The sequence below is a fragment of the Mustela erminea genome, chromosome 19 (assembly GCF_009829155.1).
Source record: "Mustela erminea isolate mMusErm1 chromosome 19, mMusErm1.Pri, whole genome shotgun sequence".
Classification (NCBI taxonomy): Eukaryota; Metazoa; Chordata; class Mammalia; order Carnivora; family Mustelidae; genus Mustela; species Mustela erminea.
In genome coordinates this window covers 370,164-397,386 of record NC_045632.1, presented here as the reverse complement: position 1 = coordinate 397,386, position 27,223 = coordinate 370,164, and the positions used below count along the sequence as shown (strand labels likewise).

Here is a 27,223-nt window from a genome sequence, read left to right as displayed (position 1 = left end):
TGATTGGCTGCGGGGCTTGCGGGTGGCGGTTGGCTGCTACTCGCACCTCCCCCTCGTGCCGCTACCGCCGCCACTGAGAGGAGCCACTAGCGACGCCAGAGCCGGGAATCCGGGTGAGTCGGGGCCCTGGGTCTAAGATGCTCCCGGTGTGCAGGGAGACTTAGAGGAACTGCCCTGTCCGACTTTTTCTCCTCGCCCGGGTTCTTTGGTGCTACAGCACTCTGTCACATGGGAGTTGTAGTCTGCTTTGTACTATTGACTATGGGCCGGAGACGTAAGAAGACTACCATTCCCAGCAAGAATTGCGACTAGCTGGTCAACAAACGCCCAGGCCACGCCTCCTCAGCCTGCTTATTGGACAGCCTATCCCTTAGCCCTTCCTTCTTGCACTTCATTGGTTACTGTCCCTCACAGAGGCTGGGTTCCGGCGTAGACTGCAGGGCGACTGGCTACTGTATTCGTCATTCTGCACTAAGACGGCTTGCGATTGGTCTTGGCTGATGCCCATCACTTATTGTGGGGCAGGGCCCTAGGCAGATCAGGCGGTCGTAGGCTCAGGTTGGTGTCGGTCCCAGAGGGAGGCCGGTCTTGGACTTTGGCCCCGCCCCCTGGCGCTGCCGGGTGGGCGGAATTGGTCATGGCGAATGTCGCTCGTCGTGGAGAGGCGGAGCCGACCAGGCTGCGGATATCTATTGGTCTAGGACGGCGCCGGTCAGCGGGGTTGTGGCCGGTGATTGGCTGGCTGCTCCAGCTGTTGCAGGTCCATTCACCATTTTGTGTGTTGGAGTAAAAAAAAAAAGGGAGAATCGAGAGGGAGAGCTGGAGGGGGGGCGGGGAGGGACCGGACCGGACCGAGCCGGGGCCAAGGCCCCCCGCCCCGAAACCCTGCCGAGCCCGAGGTGAGGGGCGGGGCCAGGGCTGACACGGGCAGGGGGGATTTGGGGTGCTGGGGGCCGAGAGGGGACAGGTGGCAGGGACGGGGAGGGGGTACAGGGGAAAAAAGGGGGGTTGGATGGTGGGAAAGGAGGATAGAGTGGATGAAGTGGTGGGGAGGAACAGTGACAGAAAAGGGGTGACGGAGAGGGGATAGTGGGCAGAGAATGGGTAACAGGAATGGAGGGGTGACAGGACTAGATCAGGGTGACAGGGAGAGGGAGGGGACAGAGTTGGAGGGGTGACAAGGAGAGGTGATGGAGAGAAAAGGTGATAGGTCCAGAGATGGCTGACAGGAGAGTGACTTGGAGGAAGGGGTGACAGAGATAGATGAGGGTGACAAGGATGGGGTGGCTGAGGAGGGGGGTGCCTAGGGCCTGTGAGGAGAGAGGCAGAGGTAGAGGTGGTGACAGGACGGGAGAGAGAGTGCCAGAGAAGCTGGTGCCAGGAGGGCTTATGGGAGCAGAGGATGAGACCCTGAAGAACCAGGGCCTGGGCTGGCCTAGGCTTCGGGAGTTCCTGCTTAGATTCTGAAGGAGGTGAGGAACCACAGGGCCTTGGGTGGGAGTTATCCAAAAAGTGGGGTGGACAGGAAGAGAGTAGGCCCAGGGGGAAAAAAAAAGGCTTGGCTTTTGGGGTGAAGAGGCAGGACTAGGTGGCAGGGTCCAGGGGTGCCAGGCAATATGGTTGTAGGCCCTGGGAGGGGTTATGCAAAGGTTTGTGTTTGGGCAGGACTGGGGCCGGATCTCGGTCCCCAGGACAGTGGCCCAGCGGGTCAGTGGGGAGAAGGTGGTGGCAGCTGCCCAACTCCTGGACACTTGGATCCCTGCCCCAGTGTGAGAAGCCCCGGGCCCTACAGCTCTGCCCGTGAGGACCCCAGGATTGGCCCAGAGAAGGAGCAGCCTTGGATTGTATGGTCCTCAGGAGGAGCAGGCCTCGAGTAGGAGAACACAAGATCAGGGGTCCTGGGGGAGCCGGCAGACTGAGTCAGGGGTATCTCTGATTGTGTTTGGGTTAGGGCCCGGGGTACCCCCACCCTCCCATAGGCCCCCTTTTGGCTTCTCAGCTTCTCTTAGTCACTTCAGAGTAAAGTTTTTTCCCTTTTCTTTTCTCAGGGCAGCTTGAAAGGGGGCGGGCAGTAATGACTGTTCAGGAAGTGGGTGAGGTTGGCCTGCTGGGCTGGGCTTGCCCTGCTTTCTTTGACCTTCTCCCTCTTACCCCCACCTGGAGTCAGAAGTTATATTTGGGGGCCCCCTGGCCCCAGCCAGCTCAGCCACCCTGTCAGAGGCAGCCCAGTGGTGGTGGTGGTGGTGGGGGGGATGCATGCAGGCCAGAAGGGGGGCTGGGCTTGCTGGTCTCACGCTGGGTGCTGTGGAGGGGAGGGGCAGGCTCCCATCCAGTGGGACAGCGAAACCCTGGGGTGTAGCTCTGTGTCCCACTGTGTGATGACGTGTGTGTGCCTCTGTGTGTGTTTTTGTGCGCGTGCGCGTGCGTGTGCTCATGCACGGCCCCGTGGCAGCACGGGTATAAGCTCTTGCCCCAGACGTGCCCCTGCCTGCTCCGTGCCAGGATCTGGGGAGATGGCTATACCTGGCAGGCCTGGGTGCAGAGAAGCGTGGGCAGCCGTCCCTCAGGACTTTCAGCTGCCCACTCCTTCCCACGATGGCTGGCCATGCCAGGCAGCCCAGAGGGCTGGGGGTGGGGGTGGAGAGAGGCTCACATCACAGCCCAGTCACCTCCTTTTTTGTGACTGTGTTCGCATGTGTGTGTATGTGTATGAGTGTGTGTGCTGTCTGGACAGTGACAGTGCAAGGAAGCGTGTCCCCTGGATCATGTGACAGGCGGCACACTGAAATGGTTAGGAGCACAGACTTCTGAAGCAGCCAGATTGCCTGGGTTCAGACCCTAGTTCTGCCATTTCCTGGCTGGATGAATTTGAACAAGTTGCTTGTGTTCTCTGTGCCTCAGTTTCCTCAAGTAGGGCTGTTGGTCATACCTGCCTCTCAGGAATATTGTCAGGATGAAATGGGTTAATAAAATCAAGTTCGGCCCATGGCTTGGCACAAAGCGAGTGCTCTACAGGCATGAACCATTACTACCTTTTTGTGCCCCGTCGGGCAGTTGCACATACCTGCTGTGGCCTGTGTAGAGGGAACAGATATATGTCAGTGTCCCCAACGAGCCAGAGTACATAACTCAGGGGACATGGGTGCCAGTCTGTGTCCAGGTGTCAGTCAGGGGCCCCCATGAGTGGAAGACAGCCAAGAGAAGGGCTTCAGGTATCAGGGACCTAACTAGGGCCTCAACAAGTGGGAAGTCTTGGGGGACACTGGCTCTGGGAGGTTCCTGAGTTGCTCCCGATGATCTCTGTCTGCCCTCCCACCTGCAGGTGGACAAAAGATGAAGCCAATGAAGAAGGCATGTGTCGGCCTCCCAGGTTCTAGCAGTGGCGGCAAGTCCCCACCGGCCACCCGGGCCAAGGCCCTGAGACGGCGAGGGGCTGGGGAGGGCGAAAAGCCAGAGGAGGAAGATGAAGAGGTACAGCAACAGCAGCCCCAGCAGCCTCCGGGGCCAGAAGAGGTTGAGGAGGGTGAGGAGGAGGAGTCCGAGCGGGGCTCTGGGGCTGAGGGGCTGACCCCGGAGCCACACCCCGATGACCCGGCGGCCCCAGGCCCTGCTGAGGACCCTAAGGTAGAGGGGGAGGCAAGTCGCTGGGAACCCTCCCTCAGCCGTAAGACGGCCACATTCAAGTCTCGAGCGCCCAAGAAGAAGTATGTGGAGGAGCATGGAGCCGGCAGTGGTAGCGGTGGGCTGGCCGGGGCCCCTGAGGAGCGGGCACGAACCCCTGAGGAGGCCGGCGCCCTGGGGGTCCCTCCACGGCCACCCACCTCCACCCGTTCCTCTTCCACCGACACAGCCAGCGAGCACTCAGCTGACCTGGAGGATGAGCCCGCCGAAGCCTGTGGGCCAGGCCCCTGGCCCCCAAGTGGCACCAGCGGCGGATACGACCTGCGGCAGCTGAGGTCCCAGCGGGTGCTGGCTCGGCGTGGAGACGGCCTCTTCTTGCCGGCCGTGGTGCGCCAGGTGCGCCGAAGCCAGGACCTGGGCGTGCAGTTCCCCGGGGACCGGGCACTGACATTCTACGAGGGGGCACCTGGCAGTGGTGTCCATGTGGTTTTGGATGCTACGCCGCCGCCAGCTGCCCTCGCGGTGGGCACAGCTGTTTGCACCTGCGTAGAGCCTGGTGTGGCTGCCTACCGTGAGGGTGTGGTGGTGGAGGTGGCCACCAAGCCTGCTGCCTACAAGGTCCGCCTCAGTCCTGGCCCCAGCTCCCAGCCTGGCCAACCAGCCGCCGTCCCACAGCCCCCACAGCTGCCACACCATGAACCTGAGGAGGCCGTGTGGGTGGCCCGTTCCAGCTTGCGCCTGCTGCGGCCCCCCTGGGAGCCTGAGGCCCTGCCAAGGAAGCCCCCTGCGGGCCCTGAGGAGGAGCAGGCTGAGCCAGGGGGTGCCCTGGCCCCCTGCCCTGCTGCCCTGGACCCCAAGCAGCCTGAGGATGCCGAGGTGTCTAAGATCAGCTTTGGTGGCAACCTGGGGACTTGCGAGGAGGGTGAGGAAAAGCACCCGCCAGCCCTGGGCACCCCAGCCCTGCTCCCGCTGCCTCCGCCCCAGCTCCTGTCACCGCCACCAAAGTCCCCAGCTTTTGTGGGCCCGGGCCGCCCTGGGGAGCAGCCATCACCCTGCCAGGAGGGGAGCCAGGGCGGCAGCCGGAGCAGCAGTGTGGCCTCCCTGGAGAAGGGGGCAGCGCCAGCCGCCCGGGCACGCACACCGCTGACAGCCGCACAGCAGAAGTATAAGAAGGGTGATGTGGTCTGCACACCCAACGGGATCCGCAAGAAGTTCAATGGCAAGCAGTGGCGCCGGCTGTGCTCCCGAGATGGCTGCATGAAGGAGTCGCAGCGGCGGGGCTACTGCTCGCGCCACCTGTCCATGCGAACCAAGGAGATGGAGGGCCTGGCGGACAGTGGCCCAGCTGGGGCTGGGCGGCCAGCAGGCGTGGCGGCGCGGGAGGGCAGCACCGAGTTTGACTGGGGTGACGAAACATCACGGGACAGCGAGGCCAGCAGCGTGGCAGCCCGCGGGGACTCGCGCCCACGCCTGGTGGCTCCTGCTGACCTGTCCCGCTTTGAGTTTGATGAATGTGAGGCAGCCGTGATGCTGGTGTCGCTGGGCAGCTCTCGCTCTGGCACACCCTCCTTCTCTCCTGTGTCTACGCAGTCACCCTTCTCACCTGCCCCATCGCCCTCCCCGTCGCCGCTCTTTGGCTTCCGCCCAGCCAACTTCAGCCCCATCAACGCCTCACCAGTCATCCAGCGCACTGCCGTCCGCAGCCGCCACCTGAGCGCCAGCACCCCGAAGGGAGGCGTGCTGACCCCACCAGACCTGGGTCCCCACCCGCCGCCACCTGCCCCTAGAGAGCGCCATTCTTCTGGCATCCTACCCACCTTCCAGACCAACCTGACCTTCACCGTGCCCATCAGTCCCGGGCGGAGGAAGACAGAGCTGCTCCCCCATCCGGGGGCTCTGGGGGCCCCTGGCGCAGGGGGTGGAGGAGCCACCCCGGACTTCCCCAAGAGTGACAGCCTAGACTCTGGTGTGGACTCGGTGTCCCACACACCTACACCCTCCACGCCGGCTGGCTTCCGGGCTGTGTCGCCTGCCGTGCCCTTCTCCCGTTCCCGCCAGCCCTCGCCGTTGCTGCTGTTGCCCCCACCTGCTGGCCTGACCTCGGATCCCGGGCCCTCTGTGCGCAGGGTTCCTGCTGTGCAGCGGGACTCCCCCGTCATTGTTCGCAACCCCGATGTGCCATTGCCCTCCAAATTCCCTGGGGAGGTGAGCACTGCTGGCGAGGCGCGGGTAGCAGGACCTGGGCGGGGCTGCCGAGAGACCCCAGTGCCCCCTGGGGTGGCCAGTGGGAAGCCTGGCCTGCCCCCACCTCTGCCAGCCCCTGTGCCCATCACCGTGCCTCCAGCCGCGCCGACTGCTGTGGCCCAGCCGATGCCCACCTTCGGCCTGGCTTCTTCACCCTTCCAGCCGGTGGCCTTCCACCCCTCACCTGCTGCGCTATTGCCCGTCCTGGTCCCTAGCAGCTACACCAGCCATCCTGCCCCCAAAAAGGAAGTCATCATGGGCCGACCTGGGACAGGTAAGAGATGCCAGTGCAATGGCTGGGTGAGGGCTTAATGGGGAAGGGGCTACTCGAAAACTGGCTCTCGAGAGGTGAGCCCCCCACCTGGGGAAGAGCTCAAGGGGAGATTAGCCTCCTCTCTGCAGAGTAACTCTGCAGGAATTCACATCCAGGCAAGGGACTGGGCTTGGAAGGCTCAGGGCACGGTTTCTGGAGGCCTTCTGTTTGGAATGCACTCCCAAGGGCTCGAGCAGTCAGCAAACCTTTCCAGAGCTTTTGGGAGCCAGGCCCCCACGATTCTCATCGGGTAACAGAGGAACAGAGTTGATAATCGCGATGACAGCTGTCATGTCTGGAGGACTGGTGGGGACATCATCATCATAATAAGCATTGCCTGTGAGTTATCTTGCGAACCCTCAGACACACCCCGTACTGTACCTGGGATTGTTTTCAGCCCTTTGGAAATACTCGCTCATTTTGTCTTCACGAGCCTAACAGGCAGTGGGGGTGGGGGAAGTAGGATTAGGCTCATTTAGAGGCATCTGAGGCCAGGTTATTTCCTTGCCCTGGATCCCACAGTTAGTAAGTCCTGGGCCCAGCCTGCACAGCCAGGCAGGCCAGCTGGCTGGTCCCCACTGGGCCACAGTGCCGGGTTATAGATGGGAAGATGGAGGTTCCAAGGTGCCTTCTGCCTCGGGGTAGCAGGATCAGGACCGGAGTGCTCACCTCATACCTGTGCCCTGGAAATATCACAGGTGCAGTCAGTGCATGAGTGGAGCTGGGGGTGTGCTAGGCAGGCCTCCAGGTGTGAAATCCAGTCTGGCTGCCCTCAGGAGAGGGCATGTAAGCCAAGAGTTGAAGGATGAGTTGGAACCAGCAACCGTGGGCTGGAAGAGCCTCCTAGGAGACCAGAAGGAGCACAGGCGAGCAAAGCCACTGTGGCCAGAGCGCTGAGGCCAGAGCCCGGGAGAGCCAGTGGCCAGGCTAGATTGGGCCTTGTCAGAGCAACCGTCAGGGAGGGTAACCAGTCACCAGCCTGTTCCCGAGCATCTTTTTTTTTTTTTTAAAGATTTTATTTATTTATTTGACAGAGAGAGAGATCACAAGTAGGCAGAGAGGCAGGCAGAGAAAGAGAGGGCGAAGCAGGTTCCCTGCCGAGCAGAGAGCCCGATGCGGGGCTCGATCCCAGGACCCTGGGATCATGACCCGAGCCGAAGGCAGAGGCTCAATCCACCGAGCCACCCAGGCGCCCCCGAGCATCTTTTTTTTATTTATTTCTTAATCCACTGTTGACTGGAGTGGCCTGGTCGTGTGGTAGTTGGTACTGAGGACACAGCCCTGCTCTTACAGGGCACACAGCCCTGGAACAGACAGATCTGTCACCGGACAGTGAGCAGCCAGAGCGGTCAGAGCTGGGATGGGGGAAGCCCAGGAGGCCGTGGGAAGTCAGGAGGGCTTCTTGGAGAAGGGGCCAGGGTGTCTAAAGTGAGATATGCAGGGTGTGCAGAAGCGAGTCTGGCAAGGCCGGCAGGAGGACCAGGAGGCAGAGGGAAGAGTTTGGGCAAAGGCCTCGAGGCCAAAGTAAGTATTTAAAGGAAGTGGAATCTGCAAAACCAAAGGCTCTAAGGGATGGTGAATGCAGGAATGCATGGCTCTGTCCAGGAGCAAGGGTCAGATCCCCGAGGGCCCTCAGGAGACTTGGGAGCTTTATCTTGGTGGCATTAGGGAGCCAAGATAGGCTTTGAGCTGATCATCTGACCACACCTCTACTGTGGAGGGTGAGTTCCAGGGCCAGAGAGCAGAGACAAGGAGAGCAGGGAGGAAGGGGGCTGTGGTGGGATCTGGGACTGGGGCAGAGAGGCTGATGTGGCTGGGATCCCAGGCCCTGACCTCATGGAGCTCCAGCCCAGACCCAGAGCCCAGGGACACAGGCCCCGTGCTTGCCCCTCAGACTTATATGCTGAGGTTGCGAGTTGTGTTTTTTTGCCCTGCCCCCAGCATTTTTTACATTTGTTAGTGTAGTTGATAGGAGCCCATTGCCACAGAAACGGGCACAGCGGGGATTTCTGTCTTTAGCCAGATGAAGAAAGTGAAGCAGAAGGACTCTATCTAGAACTATCCTCTTCTCCCCCCCACCCCACATGCCCACAGCCCCCGACATTGCCTTCATAGCATTGTATCACGTGACCCTCACTGCTGGCATTTGGAGGGGGATGGCACTGATGCAGGGCACCCGAGGCCCACCAGGGCAGACCCAACAGGGGTACCTGTCACCATTTTCCAGATGAGGAAAAGCGACAGAAGAAGAGTCTTCTTTTTTTTGTTGTTTAAATATTTTATTTATTTATTTGACAGAGAGAGATCACAAGTAGGCAGAGAGGCAGGCAGAGAGAAAGGGAAGCAGGCTCCCTGCTGAGCAGGGAGCCCGATGCGGGACTCGATCCCAGGACCCTGAGATCATGACCTGAGCCGAAGGCAGCGCTTAACCCACTGAACCACCCAGGCGCCCATTTTTTTTTTTTTTTTTTTAAAGATTTTATAGAAGAAGAGTCTTGATTGAGATCACCTGGCCAGGGAAGGTCAGGACTGGGTCTTGAACCGGGTCTCCCAATCTCCAGATCATAGGATGCTCACTGCCAGAAGCTCCGGCAGTCCTAATTTCTTGAGCACCACCCATGTGTGCGCCTGCGTGGTACTCGGCTCTCTAAGTACCGCCTAAGCGTTTACTCACCAAATCCTCACAACACCCCAGGAGGCCAGCACCATTAGTACTTCCAGTGTTGAGGAAGAAACCACGCCCCAAGCGGTTAAGTGACTTGCCCAAAGTCACCCCGCTAGGCAGAAGGATAGTCAGGATTTGAACCCAGGCTGTTTAGCCCCAGGCCCTTGAGTCCTGCCACTAACAATGATAACAGTAATAGTAACCAGCCTTTCATTAAACATTTACCACGTGCCCAGCCCCAGGCGATCTCATCGAATCCACCCGATGCTGTGCAGGAGGGATTACCAGCCTGGTTTAGCAGCTGGGCTGAGGTTCAGGGAAGGGAGGCTGCAGGCTGTCTAGTCGTCAGAACTTGTCCAGGGCCTGTCCTGGCAGTTCTGAGCAGCGCCTCCCTAACAACACCCATGCCGAGGTATCCAGGCTGCCCTCAGGTTCCCAGCCAGTGGGTCCTCTTGTTCTTCCCCAGAGGCCTCCCCAAGCCCTTGGGAGGTAAGCACCTTGGGGCCTTCTGCCTCTGAGGCCCAGGTGGGGCAGACTATGCCAGGTGGCATAATGAGGCCGTGGTCCTATCCCTTTCTGCCTGCTCATGCCAAGGCCTGACCCTCACCCAGGGCAGCAGGTGTGAGGGGGCGGTCTGGGACAGCGTGCCTGCTCCTGTCTCCCGCCAGGCATTTGCTTCCTCTGGGGGACGTGCCGGGGCAGGCGGCCGGCATTCTCCACATTCTGTGCATGGCCGGGCCAGCCAGCTGCCACTGCCACCTCCCTCTGACTCTTCCCGCCTGCTCCCCAGGAGAGGAAGCCGCCCCAGGGCCTACAGCCCCAGCCCAGGAGGCCAGATGTCTCAGCCCCATTCCTGGCACGGCCTCCTTTCCAGCTCCCAGCTTCCGCCTGGCTTCCCTGTACTGACAGGCAGTGCCCCCTCTCCTGGGCCTCTGTCTGCCTGCCTTTGAGCCACTGTGTGTCTGTCTTTCTCCCTTGGGTCCCTACATCTGTCTGTCTGGGTCTCTATTCCTGGGCTTGAGTTTCTCTCTCTGGTCTTGTCTGTCTCTTTCTCTCTCTCTCTGCCTCTCTGTATCTTTTTTGGTTTGTCCTTCCCTAGACAGCAGTCCTTTTCTGAGCTTTCTTTCATTCCACCTTTCTTCTGTTTTGGGCTCCTATCTTGGGATCCTGTGTCTCTGGACCTCCCTCCCCTGACCCTCCTCCCCCTCCTCAGACAAACTTGTTGCCCCTCTCCCAGCCTGTGCCCATCAGGCGCTCCACCCCTTTGAGTCTGTGGACAGTTGCTAAGCACTAGGTCCCTCACTCCCTTCTTGGGGAGTGGTGGGAGGTTGTACTGGCCTGGGAGCCCCTTCCTGTTTCTTGACAGATTAATGGCCCACCACTGTCTCTGAAACGTGGTGAGAGGTGTCAGGAGCCATCTACATCCAAGCACCTGTTCCCAAGACAGGCAGGAAGGCGGGGGCTGCATGGGCCAAGCTAGGAGATCCGGCTGTAGGGGAACAACAGGAAAGCAGCTCCTGTGCCCACCCACCTGCTAGAGGGTATGACCCAGATCACCCCGACCCCCCCCTCAATGCCTTGCAGGAGACACATTTGGTGCCAGCTCCATTTAACAGAGTCCCACATGTAGTAAGACCTCAGACACTATGCTTGGCCAGGTGGGGAAAATAAGGACCAGAGAGGGGCCTAGGTTCTCTTGACTCCCCAAATCCATATTCTGCCCAGCAGAGTTTCTGTTTTGTCTCAAACAGGGAACCCCTTCTCTCCGACCAGAAGTCCCTCATCTCTCCCAGGCCCAGGCTGAGCAGCCCTGGGGGATGTGGGTGGGGAAGGCAGACATGGAAGCAGGCAGAGGCAAGGATGAGCAGAGGGAGGTATAGAGTCTGGGGAAGCCAGAGGACAGAGACAAGTCGGTGGCTCGATGCAGGGTGATGAGGGAGGTACGGGTGTGCTTCTTAGTGGAAGTGACATTTGAGCTAAAGCTTGAGGAATGAGTGGATTTCAGGAGAGTGAAAGGCGTGTTCCTGGCAGAGGCAGCCATAGGAAGGAAGGCCAGGAGGGGTCAAAGTGCGTGACATCTCTGTGTCTAGTGGAAGCTGGAGCTGACACTAGAGCCCAGGATTGGCAGAAGGGTGCCAAGGAGCACAGATCTAGGAAAGCCAGCTCGAATGCTGGTAGGTCGGTGAAGAGGCAAAAGTTTAGACCGGAGAGGGAAAAGGTTTGATTTGGATGTTAGAGATCCCTGGAGACTGTCCTGGAGAGGAAGGAGGCCTAGGCTGGGAAGAAGAGGATGACCTGCCAGGAGAAAAGAGAAGGGGCGTTTTTGAGATAGCGGTAGTCAATCTTAGAGACTTCCCTAAAAACCCCAGCAGCGGGAGCTGTAAGGGGTAGGCTGCCTCCTGGCGGCGGTGGCAGCGGTGAACGCCGGGGGGGGGGGGGGTCGCGGGCGCGCGCATGCGCGGGGCGGGGGGGGGCCGGCCCGGAGCCCCCGGCGCCCCGGCATTAATGGCTCCATTAGTGGCCGGGAGGGAGGCGCATTAGCGGCGGCGACGGCGTCTGGCTCCCATTACCACCGGCGGCAGCGGCTGCACCACAGGCGGCTGGACCTTTGCCCGCCGCGCCGCCTCCTCCGCCCGCACCCCGTCCCCTGTTCCCGCTCCCCACGGGGGCCTGGGCCAGGGAACCCCTGTCTCCCTGTTTCCGCAGCAAAGCTTATTGAGACCAGGCACACCTGGGTTCAAATCCCGACCGTGCCACCACCTGACTGCAAGATCCTAAACCCCTTTGAACCTTTTTCTTGCGAAGCAGCCGGGGAAACAGGGTGCACCCGGACTTTGCAGATCCAGACCGGTACCCTGAGGGCCGCGCCCCGGCCGGGTCCGCAAGGAGGGGCACGGATTCCCGCGCCCCAGGGGTAGGCCCCGGGCGTCGGGCCTCCGTCTTTTCCATTGGCTGCCTACGCGTCTGCCGACGCTGATTGGCCGAGACCACCCCCCTCCGTTGCGCCATTAACCCTTAAGCGGCCGCGCCCTTGGGGTGGGTGCCCCCCCCGCCCCCCGCAGACAGCTCGGGTGCCAGCTGGCCAGTGCCCCGCCGCGGCCTGCGTGGGTGTCAGGCCGGCCGGGCGCCCGCCCGCCCTCCCAGCACAAAGCGGCTTTGTGGGGCCCGCCGGGGGCTGGCTGGGGGCCAGGCGGCGAGTGGAAAATCTCGTGAGCGCGGGGAGGGGAGGAGAACGCAGGGCGGCGCCCCCTCCTCCGCCCGGGTTGGGGTGCCTCCCTCAGTCCGCGCGGACCAGCCCTCTCAAGCCTGGGTGTCTGTACACTCCCCTACACCTCCGCCCCTTTCCACCCCCAAACCCACATCCCCCCCTCCCCCGTCCTATCACAATCCGTCTCCCAATCCCTGGGGACCCTCCCCCACACCTCTCGCCTGCCTCTTTCCCTCCTAGTCCCCCTGCCTACCCCAGCCCCGCTCACACTGACTCACCCCAGCGCTATTTTTAGGCCCCTATCCCTCCCGAGCGGCACCAGCCCAATCCTGGGCTCGTTCCCCAGGCAACCCTGGCCGTCGCCGACACCGCCCGGGGTGGGTGGGTAGGTGGGTGTGTATGTGGAGAGCGGGTGAGGGGAGCTGGGGACACAGGGGTGGTGAGCCAAGGCGGGGACCCAGGCCTGTAGAGCAGGGTGGGGAGCTGCGGGGGACAGGGGCGCGGTGCCTCTGGGGCTCAATAAATGGGCCCGTGAGTTCAGAGTGTGTTTGCTTGTCCCTCAGTCTATCAGCATCCCTGGCTGTAAGCCCCAGACCTCTGGGCAGGCCTCAGCCTGTGCCACCCTGGGTGGCAGTTGGTGTCTCTGTCTGGGCTCCCTGTCCCTGGACTAGGGTGTGGGGTAGTGCTGCGGGGGATGTTTGGCGCCAAACCTTTTGTGAAATTGGTGGTGGGTGGTGTAGGGGGTACCTGCTTTGAGTGAAGGATGGTGTTGCACCTCCTCTCAGATGGGGCTGGGGCCTTGGTTTGGGAAACCCCCTCAGCCTTTCCCAATTAGGGAGGCCCCAGTTAGGGTTGAGGATGGCTGGAGAGATGGAGCTGTCTTGGGTTAGGACCTGCTCCCTCTTCTCCACTTCTAATCACCCCCACCCAGGGTTCCTCCACGCTGAACAATGGAAGCTAAGTATAGGGCTGGCCCAGTGCCCAGGGCAGGGGGGCCCTTCCCGCCCGGATTCCGGCCCCTCCCTGCCAGGCTGGGTCCCCACTTGGCTGTTCCCTACCCTGTAAGGGGCCTCTTCCCATCTCTCCTATGTGGGCACTCTGTCTTCTACCAGATGTGCAACCCTCTCAGATGTGTGGGGCCCTCTTTCCCTGCTAAGAAAGGCCTTGCTCTTTTTCTCACCCTACAGAAGTAGGGGAACTGGGGCCAGTGTTTCTCCGAGCTCTGTCCTGGGCTGCATTGCAGTAGGGAAGGGGTTAATTTTCAGTAGGTGACTCACCGGTGGGGAGAGAAGGGAGAGAAGGGGGCAGCGGTGGGGAGATAGCGGGCCACATTGATTTCAGCCTTGATTTCTGCCTCACGTTGCAGTCCCTGGGGCAGTGAGGTAATGGAGGGTCTGAGTCTGGGGCTGCATAGGGAGGAGGGGGCAGTCACCTAATAGTCCCTCCAGTGGCCCCCTCCAGGCTCACAGCCAAGTGTCTGGCCCTGCAGTCTCTGGAGGTCAGAGGGCTACAGACCTTCCCTTCCCCTCTGGGCCCAGATTACTGGTTTCTGTACCCTTTCCATGCCTTTGGCTCTATCAGTGGACGGAACAGGCTGGGAAAGGGATTTGTTTGTGCTTGTCGCTGACTCCACCTGTGTAGGAGCCCACTCTTTGTCCATCGGAGGTTGTGCAACTTTTAAAAGCTGCCTGGGTGTGACCCCAGGCCTCTGCCTCTACTGGATGTGACCCCCAGGCCCATCTTGAGTGATCCAGAGCCTCTGCCTCTCTTCCTGGTGGACCCTAGACTCTTGCATATGTCTCTGTGGGTACTCTCTGGCCTTTCTGTAGTTCTCTTTGTATCCTTGTCTGACCATATTCCTGGAGGTCTGGGAGTGTCTGCCTGGGTCCACCTCGAGGTTAAATTTTCAGTAGTGGAAAGAGCAGCTGAGTTGGAGCACTGGGCTGTTAGGTTCTGGAGGGATGATCTTGCACAATTTATTCAGTTTCTCTGAGCCTCATTTTTTCATCTGAACAATGGACATAATAAAGTGTACCTCCCTAGCGGATGTGAGGATTCAATGAGCAGTATAATACATTCAAGCTCCCAGCACACTGAAGCCCCAGTGTTCACTTCCTTTCTTCCTCCTGGCCCCTTTCTGGAAGGGTAGCTTCCAGCCTAGAGTGGCAGGGCCAGCCCATGGTAGTGCTCTGTGCCCCCACCCCTGCTTGCCTCCTACTGCCTTACTGTGAGGTGGAGGGTCCCAGGTGGCTGCTGAGTGTCAGGCCAGTGAGTAACCATGGTGCTCTGTATCCCTGGGGGGCCAGGGTATTGAAGTAGTGCTTACTGGGCTAAGTTTAGGTAGTGTGGGGGGGGTCAGTACAATGGCATCTGTGAGAGTTAGCCTGTACTGGGGACGGGAGTTGGCCAGGAAGGCCACATGAGGGTGTGTGAAGATGGAAGAGTGTGTGTGGTTGTGTGGGAGGGATGTGGGGTGTGTAGTGTGTGTGATGGACAAGCAGCACTTGTGATTAGATGTGTGAGATAATGCTGCCCGTTTGATATGTTTTTTGTATGATTCATGTGGGCTGGCAGTGAGAATGTGCGTTGGTGAGCATGTATGACAAGGCGTGTATGAAATGGGTGATATGGAGGATGGGTGAGAACGAGTGTGTGATGATGGCTGGAGAGTGAGGGACCCGGAGTGTGGGAGGTTGTACAGACATGTGAGCAGGTGTTCAAGGTGTGTGACTTCGTGTGTGACAGTGTGAGTGTAAGGCCAAGGGTACATAGTACCGTGGGATGTGTATGAAATAATGGGTGTGGTAGGAAAACTCTGTCTATGAAAGGGTGTGTGTGTGTGTGTGTGTGTGTGTGTGTGTGTGTGAGTGTGTGGTGGGGGAAGAGTCTGCTGGTGTTGAGTTGGTAAGGGCTCCCGGTGGCTCGCGTAGCCCTACCGCGCAGTTCTTCTGGCCTGCGGAGCCGTGAGCGCTCAGGCGGGCGTGAGGGAGGCGGGCCAAGCCGCGCGTGAGCGTGTTCTTCGCGTGGACTGGACACACGTAGCGCCACACACAACCCCGGGGCCTCCGCAGCGCGGTGCCGTGAACCGCCCCCCTGGCTCGCTGCCTTTACTGCAGTGCGCCCTCCCTGCCACCCTCCTCCCGCGGTCCCGCCCCGGGCCGGCTTGGGGCCAACCGGAGCCCGCCCCGCCCTTTCCTTATTTGCATATGACTGACGTTCCCCCGGGGCGGCCAATGGGGGCGGGCGCGGCGGGGCCTGACCCGCGCGCGGCGGCGGCAGCCAATGGGCTCACGCGCGGGGGGCCGGGCTTGCGCGGAAGGCCGCGGGGGAAGCGGGGAAGGGGCGGGGGGAGGTGCGGCGGGGGGAGGGGAGCGCGTAGTAGTGGCGGGGCGGGGAGGCGGCGGTGGCTCTGCGCGGGGCTCGCTCGGAGCGCACGGACGCACGCACGCTGGTCCGTCTGGCCGCTCGGAGCCGAAGGTCGACCCGGCGCTGAGCCGCGGGCCCGGAGCCCGGAAAGGCGGGGCGGCAGCACCGGCAGCCGGGGCGCGCGGGGCCAGAGCCGTTACCCGCCGGAGCTGCGAGGGAGGGAGGGAGCGAGCCAGCGAGAGGAGAAGGGAGGGGGCCACCCCCGCGCACGCGCGCCGCGCCCCGCCCCGCCTGCCCCGCCTGCCCCGCCCGCCGGGCACCAAGCGGGAGGAGGGAGAGGGAGGGGGCGGCGCCGATGGCCCCTGTGCCGCGCGCCCCGTGACGGCCCCCGCGCGCGCCAGGGGGCGGGGCGGGGCCGGCGCGCTCTGACCTCCCCCGCCCCCCGGGCGGCGGGAGGCAGGCGGCGCTGTGCGCAGGCGCGCCCGGCAGAGACCCCCCCCCGAGGGGGGCGGCCGGAGGGGGGCGGCGTGGGGGGGCATGCGGCGACGGCCTCCAGCTCCCCCCGGGCCCGAGCGGCAACGGCCGAGGAGCCGGCGGCGGGCGGAGTGGCGGCGGCCACTGAGGAGGCTCGAGCCCCGGCCGGGCCCCCCCGCGCCGGACCATGTACTCAGCCCACAGGCCCCTGGTGCCCGCGTCCGGCGCGGCCTCCCGTGGCCTCGGCATGTTCGGTCAGTAGAGCCTGGGTCCTGGGACTGCAGGGGTCAGGGTGTCGGGGTGCTAAGTGCGGCGTAATGGTGATAGGGGTCTAGTACGAGAGTGATAGAGGCGGAGTACAGGGGTGACGGGAAAGTTACAGAGCTCAGCTGGGCCAAGCGGTTAGTGACAGCAGGTGGGAGTGTAGCGGGAGTGATGGGAGTGAGGCGAGGGGAGTAGCTGGGGACAGCTGTAGTGTTTGGGTAATGGGGTGGCACGGTCCGTTGTCGTTGGAGGTGAGGGGTGCAGAGTAACTGGGTTGGGAGCGTGGATCAGGATAGGGGCAGCATGAGACCTGCTGGTCTTAGGTGTGGAAGAGAGGGGGAAGGGAATGTGATGGAGTAGTGGGGCTAAGAACAGGGTTTGGGAAGTGAGTGAGGCACTGCTTGCTTAGAGCAGAGTGATGGGCTGGAGTGTGTGTGGTGTGCTTTGGAGAGGCAGAAGGAGGGATCCAAGAACCTGGACCATAGTACACTGAAGAGGACTTGAGGGGCAGGACTAAAGGACTCTTCCCCCATTGTCTGCTGGTCCCCTTCTTCCGCACCCAGCAGATGAGGAGGCCCAATGAGAAAGATCTTGGTGAAGAAAGGGACAGGTTGAGGTCCTTGGGGTTGGAGGGCCGAGCAGGCTTTTGTGGTCCCCAGTGCCCCAGGGATTGGGGACAGGGTTCTTAGAGTGTCTTGAGACCCCCTCTAGTGTTGGCTTCCTTATCCCTCCTCTGTTGACTTGACGTCTACTTTTTCTTTTGTCAGCCCCTTGCAGAATGAGGTCTCGAGGCTAGCGTCCTCTATAGAGCTTTCTTAGTCCAGGCTTTTGAAGGCATAGAGGGGTCATCCCAGGTCAGATTGATCCAGATCAGGGGGAGGCCAGGAATGATGGAGACCAAGGCTAGGGCGTTTCCCTTCTCTCTTCATCGTCTTCCCTCACAGGGGCCTCCTCAGCTGGTTCCACTTCCCCCAGGGAGCCAGCAATGAGAGGACAGCCCACTCCTAACCTAGGCCTGCTCCAGGAGTCCTGCCAGGGATGGGTACCAACCCAGGGCTTAACCCTGCTACCACCCAGCTCCTGGGGCAGAAGGTGGGACCCCTGGAACTGCTCTTCTGGGAGGGAAATGGTTTCCTGTGAAAATTCTCAAGAAAACACCTGGCACTTTTGTCTTCCTTGGGCACAGACTTGTAGCAGTTCTCTTGTCTGCCTCATTGTCTGTGCCTTTTCTTCCAAGGGGTTTACCACACCCTCCCCTTTTTGGGTAAAGACGCTGGACGCTGCACCCAAGATAAGCTCAGAGCTTGAGAGGGAGGGGGGCTGGGAGACCTCTTTGTGGGCAGTAGATTCTGTTAAGGGACAGGGGAGACACTGGAGCCATCTGTGCCCAGCCCGGGAAAGGCAGGTCTGGCTCCTTGGGGTATGTGCTATGGGGAGAGAGGCAAGGAGAAAGACTTAAGACCCCACACCTTGTGGGTAATGGAGAGGAAAGAGAAGGGGAAACCAAGCATGGTCTCCTCAAGAGAGAAAAAGGGAGTAGGAGGTGAAGATGAGGGGCTATGTCAGTTAGGGTGGTGGGAATGTGGCATGACTGGGGAGAGTTCCTAGCCCTGCTCAGGTTTTGGGGCCTTGGGAGTATGAGATGGCAGTTGAACATGGCCTGGTTTGTGACAGGAGCCAGTCATTCCTCTGGCCTGGTCCCTGGTGGCAGGGCTGGTGGAGGTGGGGGGAGGGAATGGGGCGTGAGGCCTATTTCCCTTCCCAGCTTCTGTTTTCTTTCGTATAAACCTTGGAATCGTACAGAGAGGAGTTTTTCCTGAGTGATGTTGCACTCATGAGCCCACAGGGCTCTGGGATAGTGGAAGGGGGTGTGAAGGAGGCGTGGAGCCACCTCATCCAGGGTGGAAATGAGCTTGCGTTGGGGTTCAAGGCCAAGGTTTCCTGCTGCACAGCTTAGCTGGCTTCTTCCCACAGTGTGGACAAATGTGGAACCTCGCTCTGTTGCCGTGTTCCCCTGGCACTCCTTAGTCCCTTTTCTGGCCCCCAGCCAGCCCGACCCCTCTGTGCAGCCAAGTGAGGCCCAGCAACCTGCCAGCCACCCAGTGGCCTCCATCCAGAGCAAAGGTGAGGAGTGGGGGGCTGCAGAACACATGGGGATAGCGTCCAGGGAGCCCAGGAGCCCTCTGACCTGCCTCTCTGCCCCTAGAACCTGCTGAGTCGGCGGCTGTGGCTCATGAGCAGCCACCAGGTGGGACAGGGAGTGCTGACCCTGGGCGGCCCCCTGGAGCCACCTGCCCTGAGAGCCCAGGGCCTGGACCCCCCCACACTTTGGGGGTGGTGGAACCTGGAAAGGGTCCCCCTCCCACCACTGAGGAGGAGGCCCCTGGCCCTCCAGGAGAGCCCCGGCTGGACAGCGAGACGGAGAGTGACCATGATGATGCGTGAGTGCCACGAGACTTGGGAAGTGGGAAGGGATGGTGACCAGAGATGGGGCCCTCACTGTCCCTGCCACTCCCGCCACAGCTTCCTCTCCATCATGTCTCCCGAGATCCAGTTGCCCCTGCCACCCGGGAAACGCCGGACCCAGTCCCTTAGTGCCCTGCCAAAGGAACGAGACTCCTCTTCGGAGAAGGATGGACGCAGCCCCAACAAGGTACCTCATCTCTATACCTGTCCCCAGCTTGCCCTCTGGCTGCCCAAGTCTGTTTTGTGGTTCTAACATCTCACTTGGGCCTCTGTGTGCTGCAGCGGGAGAAGGACCATATTCGGCGGCCCATGAACGCCTTCATGATCTTCAGCAAGCGGCACCGGGCCCTGGTCCACCAGCGTCACCCCAACCAGGACAACCGGACCGTCAGCAAGATTCTGGGCGAGTGGTGGTACGCTCTGGGGCCCAAGGAGAAGCAGAAGTACCATGACCTGGCCTTCCAGGTAATGCCTCTTCCGCTTGGCTCCTCCCCAGCTTCCTCTGGTGGGGTAAGTGAGTGGAGGGTCCCTCCTTTCTCTCCCGCCAGGTGAAAGAGGCCCACTTCAAGGCTCACCCAGACTGGAAGTGGTGCAACAAGGACCGGAAGAAGTCCAGCTCAGAGGCTAAGCCTGCGAGCCTGGGGCTAGCAGGAGGACACAAGGAGACTCGGGAGCGGAGCATGTCGGAGACGGGGACTGCCGCTGCCCCTGGAGGTTGGTTGGCTCCTTGGTTGACTTGTCCTGCCCCCTCCTTCCCTGAGAGGTGCCAGCTACCCCTTTGTTTGCTCAGCCCCTACCCCAGAACCCTATGTGCTGTCATTTCATTTGAAGACCCTTACCCATAAGGGAACTGGTAGTTTTCTCAAATAAAAGAGCCAGGGAGGTCCAGACAGATAGAGTTTCCAGACAGTCTTTTCATTATCAGTTGTCATTTACTGAGCATTTACTACATGCCAGGCACCAAGGGGAGTATAAGCTCTATTTCTGAAAGTCATACCCTCGTTTTCCAGATGAGAAGACGGACTCAGGGCGCCTGGGGGGCTCAGTTAAACGGCTGCCTTTGGCTCAGGTCATGATCCCAGGGTCCTGGGATTGAGCCCCACATCGGGCTCCCTCCTCAGTGGGGAGCCTGCATCTCCCTTCCTCTGTGCCTGCTGCTTGTCCTGCTTGTGTTGTCTCTGACAGATACAGTCTTAAAAAAAAAAAAAAGGAAAGTGAGACTTAGGCAGAGTCATTTGTTGGAATTTGTACAAGACTGGTAAATGGTAGAGCCAAAGCTTAAACCCCAGTTTGGTTGATTTCCAGAACCACAGTTGGAAGCCCCTCGTTGGCTGCTTTTGCTGACAGAGTGTCTCACCTGCGTAGTACTGTTCTGAGGCATGTTTTTAGAGTGACCTGTGGGTTCGGGCCTGCAGTTCTCTGAAGGTGGGGTTGCTTCCTCTCTGAGATCTGGGGATGGAGACTCAGGTCCATGGTTATTAGCAAGCGAGCATCACACGACCTTCAGAGAAGGCCTGCTTCCTGAGGAACAGTCCATTAGAAAATGCCAGGCTGGTGGCTCCCAGGTAGCCCAGGATTTTCAAACTTCTTTTGCTCAGGACCTAGAGATATGTGTGGACAGCCTGGGTGCCGCTAAAAGACTTCTTGACTCTGTGACACCTCTCTCCTTATATTGTGCAGTGTCCTCGGAGCTCCTCTCCGTCGCAGCCCAGACACTCCTGAGCTCGGATACCAAGGCTCCAGGGAGTGGTTCCTGTGGGACAGAGCGTCTGCACACAGTGGGGGGACCTGGCTCGGCCCGGCCCCGAGCCTTCTCCCACAGTGGGGTCCATAGCCTGGATGGTGGGGAAGTAGATAGCCAGGCACTACAGGAACTGACTCAGGTCTGGGGGCAGGGGAGCTGGGAAGGGAGGGCTGCCCCCAGGTGATGGCCCCCACTGAACTCTCCTGGTGCCCGCCCTGCAGATGGTATCCGGCCCTGCATCCTATTCTGGTCCAAAGCCTTCCACCCAGTTTGGGGCTCCAGGCCCCTTCTCAGCCTCTGGTGAGGGAGGTGCCCTGGCGGCTGGCGGGCGACCCCCGCTGCTGCCCACCCGGACCTCCCGTTCCCAGCGTGCAGCCAGTGAGGACATGACCAGTGACGAGGAACGCATGGTCATCTGTGAGGAGGAGGGAGACGATGATGTCATTGGTGAGCAGTTGCAGGGCCTAGAATCCTGCCCAGAGAACAACAGGCTAAGGTTTGGGGGGGTGGGCAAAGAGTTGATCTAGGTCTCAGGCTCTTCTTTCTTGTCTTGCATGTTTGTTTATGACTGCAGGCATGTTCAGCTCAGGCCCAACTGAGTAAGCCCAGCCTTGCCCTTGGGAAGCTCCTGGCCAGGCAGGAAACCAGGAGGACAGGGGTGTGGATGGTCATGCCATAGGGCACAGTGTTAGGTGGTGGTACCTGCATGCTCTTAGGCTCCCCCGGTGGGCAGGTGGGCACACCCTAGGTAGAGGAACAACGTTCTTGAACAATAGTTACTGCTGGCAAAAAGGGGTTGAGGTAAGGGCCTGGGCTCCCTGCTGTTCCTCCTGGACAGTCTTACACCCAGCACTTCTGCCAATACTCTTCGCTCCCTCAGCTGATGATGGCTTCGGCGCCACTGACATTGACCTTAAGTGCAAGGAGCGGGTGACTGATAGCGAGAGCGGAGACAGCTCTGGGGAGGACCCAGAGGGCAGCAAGGTGAGAGTTGGGGAATTGCTTCTGTCTCGTCACGGTCCCAGGAAGGGGAGGTGTGTGCTCTTGTGTGCATCACTACAGAGAGATTAAGGCCCAAAGAGGGCAAGCTCCTCACCCCATGGTGAATTGGGTCACAGACTGGGTGAACTGAGGCCTTCAGCCGGCCTTGCTGCCAGGCAGGAGAGGGATGGTCAGGTTGTGGGTGTCCGGGCTCCCTTGATGTGGTCGTGTCCCCTCCTTCCACCTAGGGTTTTGGCCGGAAGGTGTTCTCGCCTGTGATTCGTTCCTCCTTTACCCACTGCCGCCCACCGTTGGACCCTGAGCCCCCAGGGCCCCCGGATCCATCACCTCCAGCCTTTGGCAAAGGCTACGGGCCCACCCCTTCGTCGTCCTCGTCCTCACCTGCCTCCTCCTCAGTCTCAGCCGCCACCTCCTTCCCACTGGGCTCAGGGACCTTCAAGGCCCAGGAGTCAGGTCAGGGCAGCACGGCAGGCCCACTACGACCCCCACCTCCTGGGGCTGGGGGCCCAGGGACACCTTCCAAGGCCACCCGGTTCCTCCCATCGGATCCTGCCGCCTTCCGGCGCAAGAGACCTGAAAGTGTGGGAGGCCTGGAGCCACCAGGCCCCTCAGTCATTGCAGCACCTCCCGGCGGGGGAGGAAGTGTCCTGCAGACGCTGGTCCTGCCCCCAAATAAGGAGGAACGGGAAGGCAGCGGAACCCGTATGCCCTCGGCCCCAGCCCCGTCACTGGCCTATGGGGCCCCAACAGCCCCCCTGTCCCGCCCAGCTGCTACCATGGTCACCAATGTGGTGCGGCCTGTCAGTAGCACTCCTGTGCCCATTGCCTCTAAGCCCTTCCCTACCTCTGGCCGGGCTGAGGCATCTCCAAATGACACTGTGGGTGCCAGGTCTGAGCCGGTCACGGGGTCCCGGGCACCAGGGAGCTCCCCGCTGGGTGTAAGCTTAGTGTACTCGGACAAGAAGTCGGCAGCAGCCTCCTCGCCAGCCCCGCACCTGGTGGCTGGGCCCCTCCTCGGTACTGTGGGAAAGGCCCCTGCCACAGTCACCAACCTGCTGGTGGGCACACCGGGTTATGGTGCCCCAGCGCCCCCTGCTGTTCAGTTCATAGCCCAGGGGGCCCCTGGCAGTGGAGCCACCACAGGCTCTGGAGCAGGCGCTGGGAGTGGCCCCAATGGGCCAGTGCCCCTGGGCATCTTGCAGCCGGGCACCTTGGGCAAGGCTGGGGGAATCACCCAGGTGCAGTACATCCTACCCACGCTGCCCCAGCAGCTTCAGGTGGCACCTGCCCCGGCACCAGCCCCTGGGACCAAGGCAGCAGCTCCTGGCGGCCCCGCACCAACCACCAGCATCCGTTTCACCCTCCCCCCGGGCACCTCCACCAACGGCAAAGTTCTGGCGGCCACCGCACCCACCCCTGGCATCCCCATCCTGCAGTCCGTACCCTCTGCCCCGCCCCCCAAAGGTGAGGCTTGGGCTGAGTGGGGAAGGAGAGGGGCCCCAGGCCTTTGTAGCTGTCTGGCAACTTCTCTCTCCCTTTGCAGCCCAGTCGGTGTCTCCTGTACAGGCTCCGCCCCCGGGTGGCTCAGCTCAGCTGCTGCCCGGGAAGGTACTGGTGCCCCTGGCGGCCCCTAGCATGTCCGTGCGGGGTGGAGGGGCTGGCCAGCCACTGCCCCTGGTGAGCCCGCCTTTCTCAGTACCTTTGCAGAATGGGGCCCAGCCACCCAGCAAGGTAAGGGCATCCTGGCTCCTCCTGTTCCTGTCTCCTCCCCTCCTGGGTGTTGGTTTCTGTGCCATGGTGTCTGTGTCTTTCCTTTGATCTCTCGTGCTTTTTTCCCTTTTCATATGTCTTTCTTGAACTGTCTCTAGGACTGTGAGTGCGTTTTTCTGCGTACTTCGGTGTCTGTGTGCATCTGGATTCTGCTCTCAGTGTCTGTACCTTGTTCCTTTGTGTTTCACATGCCTTGCTGTTTTCTTTGTTCCTTTCTGTCTTAATTCTAAATTTTGTGTTCCCTGTCTTTGCTGAGACCCACCTTTCTAGGCCTGGGTCACCCTCCCATCCCATTTCCAAATCCCCAGCTCACCCCAGCCTGTGGGTGCCCTTGCCCACAGATCATCCAGCTGACTCCGGTGCCTGTGAGCACACCCAGTGGCCTGGTGCCGCCCCTCAGCCCAGCCACACTCTCCGGACCCACCTCCCAGCCTCAGAAGGTCCTGCTGCCCTCCTCTACCAGGTAATGGCAGCTGAGCCCTCACCTGGAGGCCAGGCCAGAGAAGGGTCTGGCGGGGGTGGGCAGCTCACCTTACTGCTCCCCCTTCCTCTCCTTGTGGCAGAATCACCTACGTGCAGTCGGCGGGTGGGCACGCCTTGCCCTTGGGCACCAGCCCTACGTCCAGCCAGGCTGGAACAGTCACCTCGTATGGGCCCACGAGCTCGGTAGCCCTAGGCTTCACCTCGCTGGGGCCCAGTGGACCTGCCTTTGTGCAGCCCCTGCTTTCAGGTGAGGGGCAGTGTGGCAGGTAGAGCTGGGGACCCAGGGTGGTGCGGAGGCAGCCCAGGCCCTAACTGGGGCCCCTGCCTCTCCTGTGTCTCCGTCCCTGCAGGCCAAGCTCCATTGCTGGCTCCTGGCCAGGTGGGCGTGTCGCCAGTGCCCAGCCCCCAGCTGCCGCCAGCCTGCACAGCCCCCGGAGGTCCCGTCATCACTGCATTTTACCCTGGCAGCCCTGCACCCACCTCCTCTGCACCCCTAGCCCAGCCATCCCAGGCTCCCCCAGGTCTGGTCTACACCGTGGCCACTAGCACCCCACCTGCTGCCACCATCCTGCCGAAGGGCCCACCAGCCCCTGCCACTGCCACCCCGGCCCCTACCAGCCCTTTCCCTAATGCTTCAGGTGGGTGTTGGGCCAGCCCAGGGTGGGGTGAGTTGGGGGACTCAGGAGAAGGGCTCCAGACAAGCCTGGCTCAGCAAATGCTTTTTTTCCCCACCAGCAGGCTCCATGACCTACAGCTTAGTGGCCCCCAAGGCCCAGCGGCCCACCCCCAAGGCCCCCCAGAAAGTGAAGGCTGCCATTGCCAGCATTCCCGTGGGTTCCTTTGAGGCAGGTGCCCCTGGGCGGTCAGGCCCTGCAGCTCGGCAGCCCTTGGAGCCTGGCCCAGCCCGGGAGCCCCCTCCCCCTGAGTCTGAGCTTGAGGGGCAGCCTACGACACCGGCCCCTCCACCACCCCCAGAGACCTGGGCTCCCATGGCCCGGAGCAGCCCCCCGCCTCCCCCGCCTGCTGAGGAGCGGACAAGCAGCAAGGGCCCTGAGACTGTGGTGAGTGCTCAGCAGGCCCCAGGGGCTCCTGTTGCTGCCTGGCTCTGCGTTTCAGCCCATCATCTGCTTTTCTGCTCCATTTCGGTTCCCTGCACACCTGTATGACCCATGTTCTTGTTTTCCCCCGGGGGTGGGGGTTGTGGTGGAGCTGGGCCTCCTATGTTCCTTTTGCTTGTCTGTATGACGGAGTCTTCTCCAAGACTGTATGTCTGGGTCAGTCAGCGTCCTACCTCTTTGTTGTTCTGAGTTTTGCACCACTGAGTCTGAATCCAGTATTCTCCATCTCTCTGCTATCCCTACCCCAGGCCAGCAAATTCCCCAGCTCTTCGTCTTCAGACTGGCGAGTCCCTGGGCTGGGTCTGGAGACCCGTGGGGAGCCTCCCACCCCTCCCAGCCCAGCGCCAGCTCCGGCTTCAGCCCCTGGCGGCAGCGGCAGCAGCAGCAGCGAGGGCAGCAGTGGGAGGGCAGCCGGGGACACCCCTGAGCGCAAGGAGGCCGCTGGTACCGGCAAGAAGGTGAAGGTGCGGCCCCCGCCCCTGAAGAAGACCTTTGACTCTGTGGACAAGTGAGCATGGGCTGGGGTCTGCGGCAGCGTGTGCGGGGCTGGCAAGAGTGGGGGGCAGCTGCAGCCTGGGACGGTGGAGGTGACCCTGCTGGCTCTCCAGCAGGGTCCTGTCAGAGGTGGACTTCGAAGAGCGCTTTGCTGAGCTGCCTGAGTTCCGGCCTGAGGAGGTGCTGCCTTCGCCCACCCTGCAGTCTCTGGCCACCTCGCCCCGGGCCATCCTGGGCTCCTACCGCAAGAAGAGGAAGAACTCCACCGGTAGGCGAGTGCGGGCCACCAGGGGAAGGCGGGGGACAGATGGGGGCCACCTCTGCTGAGCCTGCTTCTGTTGGACCAGACCTGGACTCGGCCCCCGAAGACCCCACCTCGCCGAAACGCAAGATGAGGAGACGCTCCAGCTGCAGCTCAGAGCCCAACACCCCCAAGAGTGCCAAGTGCGAGGGGGACATCTTTACCTTCGACCGTACAGGTGCCGGTACCGAGGCAGGCAGAGCTATGGGGGACCCAGCACCTGCAGGAAGGGTGGGGTCTTGGAGATGGGGTTACAGAGGAGAGGTGGGGTGGATGTCGCTGAGAGGAAGGATGGCGGGTCAAGGATGGATTGGGGGGGTTCTGGAGTCTGATAGGGTCCAGAGGCAGGTGCCCTCTCTGAACTCTGCTAGGGAAGAGAATTTGGTGAGGGCTGGGTGGACACTTCAGGCGGGGCAGGGGCTGGCTGCCGCAGTCCCCAAGACCCTGCTGCCTGCTCCACTCCCAGGTACAGAAGCGGAGGATGTGCTCGGGGAGCTGGAATATGAGAAGGTGCCATACTCTTCCCTGCGGCGTACCCTGGACCAGCGCCGGGCCCTGGTCATGCAGCTCTTCCAGGACCATGGCTTCTTCCCATCAGGTGAGTGTGGCTCCGCGTCTTGGCGGGCACTTGCAGAGGTCCTGCCTGCTCCTCTCACCCTGGCCTCCCCATCCCCCACTGTCCTTCTGTCCCCAGCCCAGGCCACGGCAGCTTTCCAGGCCCGCTACGCAGACATCTTCCCCTCCAAGGTGTGTCTGCAGTTGAAGATCCGTGAGGTGCGCCAGAAGATCATGCAGGCGGCCACTCCCACGGAGCAGCCCCCTGGAGCTGAGGCCTCCCTTCCTGGACCGCCCCCCACTGGCACTGCTGCTGCCCCTGTTCCCACTCCCAGCCCTGCTGGGGGCCCTGACCCCACCTCACCTGGCTCGGACTCTGGCACAGCTCCAGCTGCCCCGCCACTGCCTCCGCCTCCAGAGCCGGGTCCTGGACAGCCTGGCTGGGAGGGCCCCCCCCAGCCATCCCCCCCGCCCCCCGGCCCCTCCACAGCTGCCACAGGCAGGTGAGGGCTCCGAGAAGACCCCAGGACCCACAGTACGCCCCTCAGGATATGGACAGTATGTAGGTGGCAGGAATCGGGGGGGCAGGATGGTTCCCTCCTCCCCAATAAAGCCATTTCGTCCTTTTTAGTTTTGGGCGGAATGAGGCCTGCTCCTCTTGTCTATCCCCTTCTCCCCACAGCTTTCTCCCTGTGATGGGGGGCAGCTGAGGGGAAGCAGGGGCACAGTCTCCCTCCACCGAGCCCGTGTATATAACCTGGAGTGTGTTACCTTCAGACCTTTTCACTTGTACTTTATGCAAAATGGCTCATGTGAGGGCTACAAGCTGGTGGGTAGTGTGGGCCTTGGGCCACAGGGAGGTGCCTGTGGAGTAGGGGGAGTTCATGCACCCCTTTTTTCCCCAGAGGGGCTGGACTCAGGTTAGTTTGGGGTGGGGGCTCCTGCACTTTGCCACAGGCCTGGGGAGGGTTCTCTCCCCACCCCCTCTGCCCTCCCAACTTGGGTTGTACTTTCTAAGAAGGTGATTCCCCCTACCCTTGTCCCCATCCCCAGAACAAAACATGTTGATCATGTGCAATATTTCTTACTGTGCCGAGAAGCCGAAATGACCGAAATTAAAGCTGTTTAACACAC

General features: G+C 61.2%; 1 protein-coding gene across 6 annotated transcripts; it reads left to right on the top strand.

The window, feature by feature from the left end:
- On the top strand, positions 1–27,223 carry CIC (capicua transcriptional repressor). 6 transcript variants are annotated; one of them, XM_032325992.1, is made up of 21 exons: positions 1–113; positions 3,323–6,139; positions 18,130–18,279; positions 18,362–18,596; positions 18,679–18,808; positions 18,904–19,086; positions 19,170–19,335; positions 20,302–20,504; positions 20,587–20,812; positions 21,246–21,349; positions 21,595–22,831; positions 22,911–23,098; positions 23,479–23,600; positions 23,701–23,867; positions 23,971–24,258; positions 24,356–24,681; positions 24,987–25,246; positions 25,347–25,501; positions 25,581–25,712; positions 26,001–26,132; positions 26,229–27,223. In XM_032325992.1, the coding sequence occupies exons 2-21, from the start codon at positions 3,334–3,336 to the stop codon at positions 26,594–26,596; spliced, it is 7,578 nt and encodes a 2,525-aa protein (XP_032181883.1). In that variant the 5' UTR covers positions 1–113; positions 3,323–3,333; the 3' UTR covers positions 26,597–27,223. The 6 variants fall into 6 exon arrangements, with proteins under 6 accessions (XP_032181883.1, XP_032181886.1, XP_032181885.1 ...); XM_032325994.1 differs by lacking the exon at positions 1–113 and adding an exon at positions 175–899 and having other exon boundaries at positions 25,350–25,501; XM_032325993.1 differs by lacking the exon at positions 1–113 and adding an exon at positions 176–899 and having other exon boundaries at positions 24,359–24,681.

Excerpts from the sequence above, each read along its gene's own strand:
- CIC (XM_032325992.1), top strand. The coding sequence starts at position 3,334 with ATGAAGCCAATGAAGAAGGCATGTGTCGGCCTCCCAGGTTCTAGCAGT. Across the intron at positions 19,336-20,301 it reads GACTGCCGCTGCCCCTGGAG|TGTCCTCGGAGCTCCTCTCC; the intron begins GTTGGTTGGCTC and ends TATATTGTGCAG. Across the intron at positions 25,502-25,580 it reads GAAGAGGAAGAACTCCACCG|ACCTGGACTCGGCCCCCGAA; the intron begins GTAGGCGAGTGC and ends CTGTTGGACCAG.